The following is a 13742-nucleotide window of genomic DNA, read 5'->3' as shown; positions in this document are numbered from 1 at the left end:
AAATTTGTTTCACTCTGTCTTTCTGTGGTTTCTGGTGCTCTAGAATTTGTTTAGAGTCATTTTTTAAAGGTATTAGAAGGAGTTTGGGGGAGAACTCAGGTGAATCCCTGTCTTTACTCTGCCATCTTGACTCAGTCTCAAGGACATACTCTTTAGAGCACTTACAGATCTCATTCAGAAAGCTCTGCACTGTTGATATAACCAATACAATGTCATCTGCAAATAGGATTAACTGGGAATCCTCACCATGAACAGGAAATTTCTCTTGTACTTGAACTCCATGTTTAAGCTCCTCTATCACAATGGTGTACACTTTTGGTGAGCATATATCTCACTGCTTTATGCCTTACTTCATGTTTATGATTAGAGGGCTACTGAACAAGGTTATCATTGTGTTTATAATTTTCAAGGAATCTTGAATTCATTGTACAGATGAGAGATCTTATTGGAAAAGAGCCATTAACTTTAACTATCAGCCTCATCATCCTTCTCCCTAGCCCTAACCTGTGTTGCCCAACTCTGGGTAATTCTTTATACCATGCTGCAAAACATGTATACCTTTATCCCTTTTCTAACTTCCCTTTCTGTGTTGTCATTCCCCCATGAGAACATAAGGGAGGGTCTGTTGTGTTTGCTTGCGCATCTCTAGTACTTAGTGTTTTGATTTTTTTTAATCTCTCCCTCTCTCCCATCTTCCCTTCTACCTTCAAGTTGATTAGAATATACATGCATAGAGAAATCATGTGCAGATGAAAACATGATCAACAAAAGATAATAAATAATTAAAAACAAATGGTATAAACAATAATTGCTATAAGAATTCACAAGATAAAGAGACCATTCTGAGTTGGCACAATCAGAAAACACTTTTCAGAAAAGGTGAAATTTCTCTTTATGCCTATATGCAAGATGCAATAAAATGAAAAGGACATTAGGATCTGTCTTTTTTTCTTAGAGAGAATATGTTGAGTGAAAGGATGACCTTAACAACATTCTTACCTCCAGAAGTTTTAGATTATCTAGATCCAGAGAAGGCTCAGAGGCTGCTGCTTCCATCATGTTCATACTGTGAAGACCTTGCTTACGATCCCCTGTAGGCAAATGCAGGAGTTCTATTAATACCTAAAACAACACATCTGTCATTTTTTAAAGGGGGAGGGTGGTCAGGGAAGGGTGTCTTTAATAAACTCCACAGAAACAAAAATGAGAGCTAATACATAGTTGGGCAAAGGGATGCTGCCCAAAAGGTTTAATATAAGAAATTCCTTAATGTACAAACTACTTATCACAACAATAGACTTTGTAAATAATGGGTGGTTTCTATGTGAGTTCAGTTCTAGCAAACTGGTTCTCCCAAAAGATTGTAATATGAAACTCAAATAAACTTAAATTCTTAGTAATATAAGCTCCAGGAGATCAGAGACCCTTTAGCTTTGGCTTCTGGTGCTCTAGAATTTGTTTAGAGTCATTTTTTAAAGGTATTAGAAGGAGTTTGGGGGAGAGTCACTATCCTAGTGACTACTACAGTGCTTGGTATGCAATAATTGCTTAAAAAATCCTTATCAAAGTGAATTGAGTTGGGTCCACATAATGAATCTAAATTAGCAAAGGCCTGAAACTCCTCTATCTATGAGATAGGTAGCAACTTTTTAAATTAAGGAATCAACAAGAAATTATTTCCTTTTAAATTAATTTTTTTAATCAGCAAAATCTCTTTCCCTTCATCAAAAGCACTTCCCCATTTTTTTAAAAAAAGGAAAATAAAATCACTGTTACAAACATGTATAGGCAAGCAAAACAAATTTTACATTGAGTTTGTTTTTTAAAAAATGTTTCATTTTGTATTCTTGAGACTTTTCCTTAAAAAAGGATGTGGATAGCATATTTCATCATTAATCTTCTGGAATCAAAGTTGATTATTATTCTGAGCAGGATTCCTAAGTCTTTCAGAATTGTCTTTACAATATTGTTCTCATGGTTCTGTTCAATTCAATTTGCATTATTTCATAAAAATGTTCTCAGATTCCTCTAAAACTATTCCCTTCATCACTTTTTAAAAGCACAATAGTATTCTATCAATTTATATAACATAATTATATTATTTTCTCCTTTGGTCAATTCAGATTAGAGTAAGGTTCAAAAATCAGTCACTCCTCATATCCCTTCTTTCTTGTTTGTAAGGATATCTATTTGCACACTCATTATGTGAAATAATTTCCCCTAATCTTCCTCCCCCTTTCTCTATTATGTTCCCCTTTCCCTCCTTTTCCATTCTGCTTTTAAGATCATCAAGGTATTGAAGATAAGATATCATGCTTCCAGGGCATCTAATCAGAATTCCACTATAACCTACGATGAGGGTAGAGTTGAAGAGACACACATCATCTCTCCATATGAGAATGTAATCAGTGTAGTCTTTTTCTTTAGTCCTTTATGACTATTTGTTTATTTTGTTTCATTTTGTTTGTTTTATTTGTTCATTTTATGTTTCTCTTGACATATGTTTGCACTTCATAGTGCAATTTTTTTCATCAGAAATGGTTAGAAGTCTTCTCTCTCATTAAAGGTTTATTTCTCTTACCTTGTAGGATTACATGCGATTTTTCTGGATATAAGCCTAAATTCCTTTGCCTCCTGTAATATCATATTAAAAGATTTCCACTCCTATAAAGTGAAGGCTACAAAACTGTGTGAAATCTTGTATGGCAGTTGAATTTGTTTTCTGGTTGCTTGCAGTACTTTTCTTTGATATGGGAGTTCTGGATTTTAGTTACTGCAATCTTGAGAGTTTTCATTTGGGGTTTGTTTTTGTTTGTTTTAGGAGGTGACTGATGGAGTCAATTTTTTTACTTTGCCTTCTGGTTCTCAGAGACCTGGGTAATTTTCTTTTAAGATTTCTTGAAATAGAATGTCTAGGCTCATTTTTTGGTTATGGTTTTCAGGTAGTCCAATGATTATTAAGTTTTCCCCTCCATCTGTTTTCCAGGTCAGTTGTTTTGCTGAGACAATTTGTGTCTTCTATTTTATCAGTCTTTAGAATTTGTTTTCATATTTCTTGTTGTCTTATAAAATAACTCGCTCTTATTTGATCCATTCTAATTTTCAGGGAGTTTTTTCCTTGGGTAAGGTTTTATAATTCTTGTGCCAAACTGTTAATCTTCTTTCTAATTTTTTCCTCCATATCTCTTATTTTTTTCCTCTAGTACTCTCACTTCATTTATAGAAACATATATATGTATGTATATGTATGTATGTGTGTATATATGTATATATACACTTTGTTAATTTCTTCCTTTGTAAACTTCTTCCAGGAATTTTGATTGATTTGTGCCCAGGCTGTGTTTTATTTTGAGGCTTTGCTTGTACACAATTTCAAGTCCTTCTCTTCTAAGTTTTCACCTTAAGCATTCCTGTCACCATCATAGTATTTTATGGTAGGTTCTTTTTTTGTTTGCTCATTCTTCCAACCTACTTCCTGACTTGGACTTTATGTTAGGGCCATGCTCTTCATATTTCTAGGAAATATCTGGGCTACTTCTGCTGCTACTTTCTAGAATGCTATATTGTTCCAGGCTCTCAGGAAAAGCTTAGGCTAGGGATCTGCAAGCTTTCATTACTCCCAAAGTGGTCTGATCCAGGGCAAAAAACTGTACGCCCTGGATTGAGCTCTGCAAATTCCTGACATGGTTTTGGATCTGAGCAATAAGTCCGTCTCACCCTTAAGTTGGCAATGCTTCTCCTTCCCTCCTAATTATTTGGTATCACCTTATCTCTGTACATGTTCTCATCCCCCATCATGCCCTTAACTCCAAGGCATGCACAGGATTAGAATGTAAGCTCCATGAGGGTCAGGGCATGTTTAATTTTGTTAATAAATTCCTAGTTCCTAATTAAGTGTCTTGCATATGTTAGGAACTTAGTAAATATTTGTTGAGTAGTGGTGGGTGTCAACAAAAGATTAATTAAAAGTAACTGAAATTTTACCTGCCAGCATCCTATATCCAAAGAACAGGGCGGCTATCAAAACAGCTAATACAGAGACTGATGCAAAGGCAATTACTATTGTCTCATCTCGGTGAAATGAATGAGGAGGACCTGAAAGAAAACAAATTAGAAACAGTTATACCCTATTTTAAAAGATATAGTCTTATAGAGTACCAAAATCTTTTTAAAAAATTAAGTGAAAAATCAATCAAGTTATTGTTCTCAAATTACATTTAAAACCTATAAGAACAAAAATAATTATGAGAAAAATCAATTACTTTATTAAAAAAATCATGACTTTATATGACATTAAAAAACATAAAGACAAAAGTAAATAAGTGAAAAACCAATAAATAAGTGATAAAAGACATTTTAAAAACCTTACCATAAATCATATTGTAAAGGATTGGAATACTGACAAATGTTAGATAAAGTTCTAGGTAATAAAAAATCAGGTATAGCATGCAAAATTACATCAAAAACACATATGCAATTATCACCTAATAACAATTTTATTTGAGAGGAAGTTGGTGAGGTGTGAACTACAGAAATGACTAGGAAATTCAAGTGAAATCAATTTAATGTTGGAAGCGGCATTAACGGCAATCATACATATATAACATGATCATTTAATGGTTATCATAATCCCAGGGAGTAAATCTTCCATAAGTGTCTGCTTTGAAACTGGGGTTTAGAATCATAAGATCACAGAATGAGATAAAAGGATTCTTAGTGATCATTTAACCTAACTCCTTTATTATACAGATGTCAAAACTTAGATTTGGAATTGGCCAAGATTACACAACGAACAGAGACACAATTACAAGACAAGTCTGCTTAACTTCAATCCAGTGTTCTTTTGCCATAATACCATGAATTGCATGACAGTCGTGATAATTACTTTCATGTTTTACCTTTTAAAAGTTCTCTGTCACCCAAACTTTTGAGACAAGAACTCACTTCACTATTTGACAAAAACTGCTGGTTTCTGCAGTCTGGTAAAAACCAGGAAGAGACCACATCTTACATCATTTACCAAAACAAGGTCAAAATAGATTTATCATTTAGATATAAAGGGTGATACTATAAGCAAATTAGGACAGCAAGGAATGGTTTACCTGTCAGATCTATAGAGCAGGAATAATTTATAATGGAATAAGAGAGAGAGCATTACAAGATGTAAAATGGATAATTTTGATTATATTAAATTAAAAGGGTTTTGTACAAACAAAACCAATGCAACCAAAATTAGAAGGAAAACAAAGCTAGGAAACAATTTTTACAGCAAGTATCTCTAATATTAGAGATATTAGCCTTATTTCTCAAATATGTAGAGAACTGAGTCAAATTTATAAGAATACAAGTCATTTCTCAATTGATAAATAGACAAAGGATATGAATAGGTAGTTTTCAGAAGAAGAAATCAAACCTATCTATGGTCATATAAAAATGCTCTAAATCACTACTTATAAAAGAAATGGAAATTAAAACAACTCAGATACCACCTTACACCTATCAAATTGGCTAATGGGATAGAAAGGGAAAATGATAAATGTTGGAGGGAGTGTGGGAAAACCAGTACGTTAATGCACTATTGGTGGAGTTGTGAACTGATTTAATCCTTCTGAAGAGCAATTTGGAACTATGCTCAAAGGGCTATCAAATTGTGCATACCCCTTTGCAATACCAATACTAGGTCTGTAAAACAGATTTTTACAAAAGGTAGAGGGAGGACCTATTTGTACAAAAATAATTATAGCAGCTTGTTTTGTGGTGCAAAGAACTAGAAATTGAAGGGATGCCCATTAATTGGGGACTGGCTGAACAACCTGTGGTATATGATTGTAATGGGACAGTATGGTACTATAAGAAATGACGAGCAGGCTGATTTCAGAAAAAAACCTGGAAAGGCTTACACGAACTGATGCAAAAGTAAGTGAGAAGAACCAAAAGAATAATGTGCATAGAGAGTAACAGCAACACTGTGTCACAAGCAACTACAATTGACTTGATCCAAGACAATTCCAAAGGATGCATGATGAAAAACACTATCCACCTCCAGAGAAGGAACTGATGGACTGAATGCATATTGAAGAATACCATTTTTCACTTTTGTGTGTGTATGTGTGTGTTTTCTTTTGGTCTATGTACGACTAATACAGAAGTATGTTTTACCTGATTGCATACGTACAACCCATATTAAATTGCTTACCACCTCAGGGAGGGATAAGGGAGTAAGAGAATTTTTAACACAAAATTGTTAAAAATAAATGCTAAATATTGTTTTTATATGTAATCATGAAAAAATAAAATATTATTCAAAAAGTTGTCATAACTTCCTCTCCAAGAAATTATTAAAACATTTTTCTCCACCCCATTGTATTCTGGAACGGCATAAATATGAAAAGTGGTTAACCAAGGACAATTGATGACCAATTCAAATTCCTGGAGATGATGATACTCATTAAAGGGCTTATATGTTAATAAGGGGGGGGGGAGTTCTCTAGCACCACAAATGGGTCAACGAGTGGGAAGATTAAGTTTGTACAATTTGTTACCTAAAAGTTGGAAACATTATCTCTAAGATCTGTTCTAGATTTAAATCTTATGATGCTAAGTAATCTTTAATTTCTCTAATCTTTGATTTGAAAAAGTTAATAACTTGGGACAGATTTGCAAAGAATGACATCATGAAAATTCACAAAGGAAGAAACAATTTTGAGGCTAATTTCAGGAAACATAACCATATTCTTCCAAAAACGCATTCCTTCGCGTTACTGTCAGAAACCAAATATTAGAATCGACAAATCATGGGGTCTGACCCAGGAGAACTATTCTTACATGGTTTCTTTTCCTCCATAAAAATCAAATAATTTATTACTCCCAGTTCCAAATGAATGAGATCTGACCTCTAAAAAAGTCAGAATTAGAAGTGTCTCCACTGATATGCCTTTCTAGTCTAAATGAAAACATTATAATACATAGACCAAAAATAGAACATCTTAGTTTTTGTTTAACTTCTTCCTATGAAAATAATTTCTAGGCAGTGTTTCTACACAAGTGTTTTTAAAGAATTTTTCCCCTTTTCTCCTAACCTACAATACTGAACAATCAAGATTTATGCTAAGTAGCTAGGTGGTAAAGTCAGTCAATTAGCATTTATTAAGCACCTACTTATTACAGGCCAGGCATTGTTCTAAGCACCGAGGATACAAAGAAGGGCAAAAAAAAAAGTCTCTGATCTAAGAGTTCACAGTTAATAAGGGAGACAATTTGCAAACAACTACGTACAAACAAAATACATGCAAGATAATTGGGAGAAGGGAAATAACCTCAGAAGGAAGGCAGTAAGAGAAAAGAAAACTGGAAAAGGCTTCTTGCAAAAGATAAGACTATAGCCGAAACCTGAAGGAAAGTTAGGAGGCAAAGACAAGGAGAGAAAGATAACAGACTCGAGGGGACAGTCAAGAAAAATAGTCAGGAGATAAGAGAGGTGTGTTTGAGGGACAGCAAGGTCCATGATGAAGGACTATGAAAGCCACACAGAATTTCACATTTGATACTGGAGGTAACAAGGAGCCACTGGAGTTTACTGAATAGGTTGGGAATGGAGAGGTGATATCATCAGAACTTTGTTTTAGGAAGATCAATTTAACAGTTGAGTCAAAAATACGCAGGAGTTGAGAGAGACTTGCAGTAGGCAGACCAAATAGTAGGTTACTGAAAAGAGTTCAGGTGTGAGGTGATAAAGGTCTCCATCAGGGTAAGCAGCTGTGTCAGAAAAGAGAAGGATCTATACATGGAAGACATTGTGAAAGAAGAAATAGAATTTGGCATTTTGGATATGAAAGGGTTAGGGTTAAAAAGAAAGTGAGTGGCAATAAAGTAGAGGTACCTAACACAGACTACCTTCTGAAGGAGTTTGATCAACCACTAAACATTCAAATACCTACTATGTGCCCCACATTATGCTGAGCACTAGGGATAAATTGAGGCAAAAAACAGGCTCTGCCCTCAAGGAGCTCACAATCTAATGGGGGTGAGAATAAGCAAACAAATATGTACAACAGGAAAAATAGGAAAATGCTCAGAACTGAGGGAAGGCAATGCTCCCTGTTTAAGGACCTAGAAGGAGGTCAATGCCACTGAAGTGAAGAGTGTGATCAGTGAGAAAATGGGGATAAGAGAAGGGAGATTCTGCTGAAGAAGACGCAATGGAATTTGGGCATGGAGAGCAGTTTGCTTTGGCAATAGCAACAACAATAATGAAACCTAACATTTCTCTAGTGCCTACTATGTGCTAGGGACTGGATTAAGTACTTTACAAATATTATCTCATTTGATCCTTACAACAAAAAATCACCATTTTACAGTTGAAGAATGAGGAAAAGTGAAGTCAAGTGACTTGTCCAGGGTCACACATCTAGGAAGTGTCTGAGGTCAGATTTTAACTCAGGTCTTGCTAACTACAGGCCCAGTGCTGTGTCCACTTTGATAGTGAACTGATTCTAAGGACCAAGACTACTTATTCATGTGAAATGGAAGCGGAATGAGATAGTGGCACAATGATATGAGTTGAGGAAAAGGGTAGAAGAGGGAGATATATGTTAATGGTCTAATTTTTTCAGTGAAATATGAGGCAAAGTTCTCACCTCTCAGGTGTGGGGACAGGGAGCTGTAGGAGATATGAGAGAGAATTACAAGGTATGGAAAAATCACAGTGGTGAGTGAGAAAGTGAACTGATTAAGGGAGTGTAAAAGGGCCCTGTTTAGGGCCCTTTTAGGTTATGGCCCTGTTTAGATTATGTAACATTAATTTGTAGCTGACTCAGTCAGCATGATTTTCTCCAGCTTTGTTCAGTAGCACATGAGAAGTGAAGGCAAGGTTGGGGTTTGGAAGGGTAACATCTTCCACACAATAAAGGGGCAAGGGACTTAGGAGAAGACAACATAGGTAGAGTATAACCACTGCAGGGGTGACTGTCAGGGAAAGAACTGTTGAGTGGAAGGGATCAGAGGTCATAGTAAGGATGAAGAACAAGGCAGAGAGATAGGTAGAATACAACAGATCATGATCTGATAAAGGAATTTATCAGAGGTGGAACACCACAGGATGGCAAGAGCTAAGGTACTAAGAGAGAGCCAGGTAGTGTGGTGAATTGGGTGCTGGTCCTAGAGTCTGGAAGACCTGAGTTCAAATCCAGTCTTAGACACTTAACAGCTGTGTGAGCCTGAACAAATCACTTAACCTTGTTTGCCTCGGCTTCCTCATTCGTAAAATGAATTGAAGGAAATGGCAAAGCCGTCCAGTATCTTTGCCAAGAAAATCTTAAATGGTGTCATAAAGAGTTGAATACAACTGAAAAATGAATAAGAAACAACAACAAGAAGAAAACAGCAACAATCTAGAGTCAGGAAGTCAAATCCCACCTCAGACGGTAGCTGTGCGACTCTGGGCAAGTCACTTAACTTTTTTTTTGACATCGTAACCAAAGATAAATAATTTTATTATTATTTACATAGAGCTTCAAAGCTTAAAAAACACTTTACATGTGATTTCATTCGTTCCTCACAACAACCCCATGACATAGGTGTGACTATCCCCATTCTATAGAAGAGAAAACTGAGGTTGCGAGGTTAAATGATAACCCAGCAAAGGTCTGAGGTACAATCTCCTGACCACCAAGGCCAGCACTTTATCCACTATGCCATAGAGCTACACAATCTAACTGGCTAGATGTCTGATCTTGAAGTCAGAAAGATGAGTTCAAATCCTGCCTCTGACACGTACTGGCTGAGTGACCATGGACAAGCCATCTAAACTCTCAATGTTACTTTTTTGCATCAAAATAATATCATATTATATCCATATACAAATGAAGAAGGGGATAGTTTCAGAGAAACCTGGGAAGACCCATATGAACTGAGGCAGAGTGAACTGAGCAGAACCAGGAGAACAATTGTTATCATAACAATAATAACATTACAAAAACAAACAATTTTGAAAAATGGAATGATCAACCATGACTTCAAAGGACTGAAGATGAAGAATGTTCCCCACCTCCTGACAGATAAAGGATGAACTAAATATGCAGAATGATACACACATTTTTTGCACATGACCAGTATGATAATATATTTCTTGGTTATGCAATATGTTAAATATCCTGTTTTCCTTTTTGGTTTGCATTTATTTGACATGTTGTTTTCCAACAGTGGGGAGGGGAGGGAGATGAGAAAGAGAGACATTAAATGTTTGTCAATTGAACGCAATTAGTTTTTAAGAATAAAAACATTTTAAAATTTTCTATTTTCTAGGCAATCCTCTAAGACTATAAATCACAAATAACTGGCTGATCTGACTCTGGAGAGTGTTTTCACACTGAGAGTTCCCAGACCTAACGAAATCAGACTGAGACCAAAACAAATAAAAACAAAGAGCTTGAGAAAGGGAGATTATTGGACTTGCCCATTGTCATATCAATGAGTCTTCTAACTCTAACTAGAACTTTGGTTGTTGTTATTATTTTATTAATTTATTTGTTTTCAGTTTTCTACAATTACTTCCATAAGTTTTATATTTTCTCCCCTTCTCTCCTCCCCTAAGTCACTTAACTTTTGTTTGCCTCAGTTTCCTCATCTGTAAAATGGGGATAATAACAGCAACTACCTCCTAAGGTTGTTACGAGGGTTAAATGAGGTAATAGCAAAGCATTTAGCATAGTGCCTGGCCAAAGTAAGTGCTATAAAGACATTAGCTATTATTATCTATGGTGGGATAAAAGAGTAGGTCATAGGAAATAAGTAAGCTGAAAAATTGATAGATTAGTGTATCTGAGTGAGTATCAACATATATTCTGAAGACTCCGAGTAAGAAGACAGGAATTGAAGGGGAGAGAAATGTTAGTCAGGCACTGAACTCATTGAGAAAGAAAGCAGAGAGACTGTAGGTAACAGTGACTGGAACTTGACTGGGTGATAAAAATGTATTGAATGAAGCTGAAAGGAGGAGGAAGCTGCTGAGTGATGGTGGTAGAAGGAGAGCTTGTAAGTAATAATAGGAAGCAAGGAATAATCTAATTCCTCAATCAAGACCAATGAATGTGTGTGGGGGGAGGAGGTTTGAGATGGGGGCTGAAGTATACGTGAAAAGGGAAGCTGTATCATCAAGAAGATAGGTCTCAGTAAGCGCTAGAAGATGAAGGAAGTGAGAACGCAAAAGAAGGTTAATGATGAAATCCAGTTTGTTATCATTGGAGTACAGATTTCAGTAGCAGGACTGGTAGCTTTTAAAATTCAATTTAATTTTTATTTTCAGTTTCAAATTCATCCATTGAAAAGGCAAGGAATACTATATCTTTGAAGTGTGAAAAACACATTTCCATTTTAGCCACGTTGAGAAAAAAAGTAAAAAAAAAAATTAAGGAAAAATATGCTTCAATTTGCACTCAGAGTCTATCAGTTCTCTACCTGGTGGATAGCATTTTTTATTCTAAGTCCTTTAGAACTGTCATGGATCTTTATTGCATTGATCAGGCTTGTAAAGTCACAAGTGATCATCATTACAATATTGCTGTTACTATGTACATTGTTCTTCTGTCTGTTCACTTCACTTTGCATCAGTTCATGTAAGTCAGCCCAGGCTTTTCTGAAACCACCCCCTTCATAATTTTTTACAGAACAAGAGTATTCATTCCACCATTCGTTTACAATAACATGTTCAGCCATTCCCTAATAGATGGGCATCCCCTCAGTTTCCGATTCTTCACCATCACAAAAAGAGATGATACAAATATTTTTGTACATTTGGGTGGCTGGGTAGCTTTTTAGGGTGAGCTAAGTTGAGGGTGAGGGAAATAAAGGAGCAGTCAGGGGAACAGAGTTACACCACAGACAACCTGGAGTTCAGAATCACTAGGATGGGGTTGGGTATGAATGGGATGGAAGTTTGTTCATCACTGAGGAATGAGTTCAGTAGGTTATCATTATCCACAGGGATTTGTTCTGAGGTGGAATTGTCCCAGGGTGTCAGGCAGCTGTGTACAGCTGGAAAGGGATAGAGGGGTAGAGATGTCTAGAAGAATCCGAGAGCTTCAGGTGGCTGCAAAGTTTCCATGCCTTGAGCATGACAGAAGGCAAAGGTATCCTAGGCCCTGGGAATCTGTAGGTGGCTAAGAACACTGGTCTTAAGACTCAGAAAGACTTGAGTCCAAATCCCACCTCAGACACTCACAAGCTGTATGATCCTGCACAAGTCACTGAACTTCTCTGAGTCTCAGCTGTTCTACCTGTAAAATGGGGATAATAATAGCACCTACCTCACAGATGCACTGTGAGAATCAAGATAATGTAAGTACAGTGCTTTACAAACTGCGCAATATAAAAATGCTGGCTACGGTTATAGATATCTTCATTAAAAATGAAATATTTACATTTCACATGATAGGAAGGAATTTAGCTGATACGTATTTGAACATATCAATAATTGTATCTTATAGGCATTACAGGAAAAACACTACTCACAAAGTTCAAATCTCTAAAGAAAGGGTTCTTAACTTTTTTTCTGTGACATGGACATCATTGGGAGTTTGGTGAAAACTATAGGTCCCTTCCCAGAATCATATTTTTTTTTCCTCTTTTTTTAAAATTTTAATTTATTTGTTTAACTTTTAACATTCATTTTCACAAAATTTTGGGTTCCAAACTTTCTCCCCATTTTTCCCCTCCCCCCACCCCAAAACACCGAGCATTCTAATTACCCCTATCACCAATCTGCCCTCTCTTCTATCATCCCTCCCTTCCCTTGTCCCCATCTTCTCTTTTGTCCTGAAGGGTCAGATAACTTTCTATACCCCATTACCTGTATTTCTTATTTCCTAGTAGCAAGAACAGAACTCGACAGTTGTTCTTAAAACTTTGTGTTCCAACTTCTCTTCCTCCCTCCCTCCCCACCCATCCCCGTTGGGAAGGCAAGCAATTCAACATAGGCCATATCTGTGTAGTTTTGCAAATGACTTCCATAATAGTCGTGTTGTGTAAGACTAATATATTTCCCTCCATCCTATCCTGCCCCCCATTGCTTCTATTCTCTCTTTTGATACTGTCCCTCCTCAAGAGTGTTGACTTCAAATTTCTCCCTCCTCCCATTGCCCTCCCTTCCATCGTCCCCCCAGAATCATATTTTTAAATGCATAAAATAAAATCAATAGGATTACAAAGTAAACCAATAATATTAAAATACGATTATCAATTTTTAAAAAGCTCACAACTATAAAAAATTCAAAATAACTTAATTTTTTAAAGTTCGCAAAAAACTATTTATTTTCTCCCTCCCACCTTCCCTTCCCCATTGTGAAAAAAAGAAAAACAAAACATTTTTAACAAATATATATAGTCAAGCAAAATAAATTTCAGTTTCCCTATGGATCTTCTGGAGTCAATGGCTGACTCTTGCTCTATAGTTTTCTAATTCTGGTTTGACTTTCTGTGGTTTAGTTATCAAGACAATACTTGTATTAGAAAAGTGACTTGATGAAATTTCTTGTTTTTGCAACAATTTTTGTTATACTGAAATTATTCTTTGAACATCTAATAGATGTTCTGGCCCTGGTCCTTTTTTTTCTGTTGGAAGCAAATTTGTGACTTATTTAATTTCTTTTTTCTGAGATTAAGTCATTTAAATTCTCTATTTCTTGTTCTATTAATCTACACATTTTATTATTTTTGTAAATATTAAACCACTTCATTTATGTTATTGA

General features: G+C 35.8%; 1 protein-coding gene across 2 annotated transcripts in view; it reads right to left on the bottom strand.

The window, feature by feature from the left end:
- The window catches only part of BMPR2 (bone morphogenetic protein receptor type 2), a 225700-nt gene that overhangs the window by 43617 nt on the left and 168341 nt on the right, over nucleotides 1-13742 (bottom strand). For both annotated transcript variants that reach the window (XM_072617306.1, XM_072617307.1), the window contains exons 4-5: nucleotides 3985-4095; nucleotides 1000-1091 (exon numbers count right to left, since the gene is read on the bottom strand). In XM_072617306.1, coding sequence (XP_072473407.1) covers nucleotides 1000-1091; nucleotides 3985-4095 — 203 coding nt within the window. The remainder of the gene's footprint in view (nucleotides 1-999; nucleotides 1092-3984; nucleotides 4096-13742) is intronic.

The sequence above is a fragment of the Notamacropus eugenii genome, chromosome 6, assembly GCF_028372415.1.
Source record: "Notamacropus eugenii isolate mMacEug1 chromosome 6, mMacEug1.pri_v2, whole genome shotgun sequence".
NCBI lineage: Eukaryota > Metazoa > Chordata > Mammalia > Diprotodontia > Macropodidae > Notamacropus > Notamacropus eugenii.
Note: the sequence above shows the minus strand (reverse complement) of the source record. Positions and strands in the feature narration are given on the sequence as shown.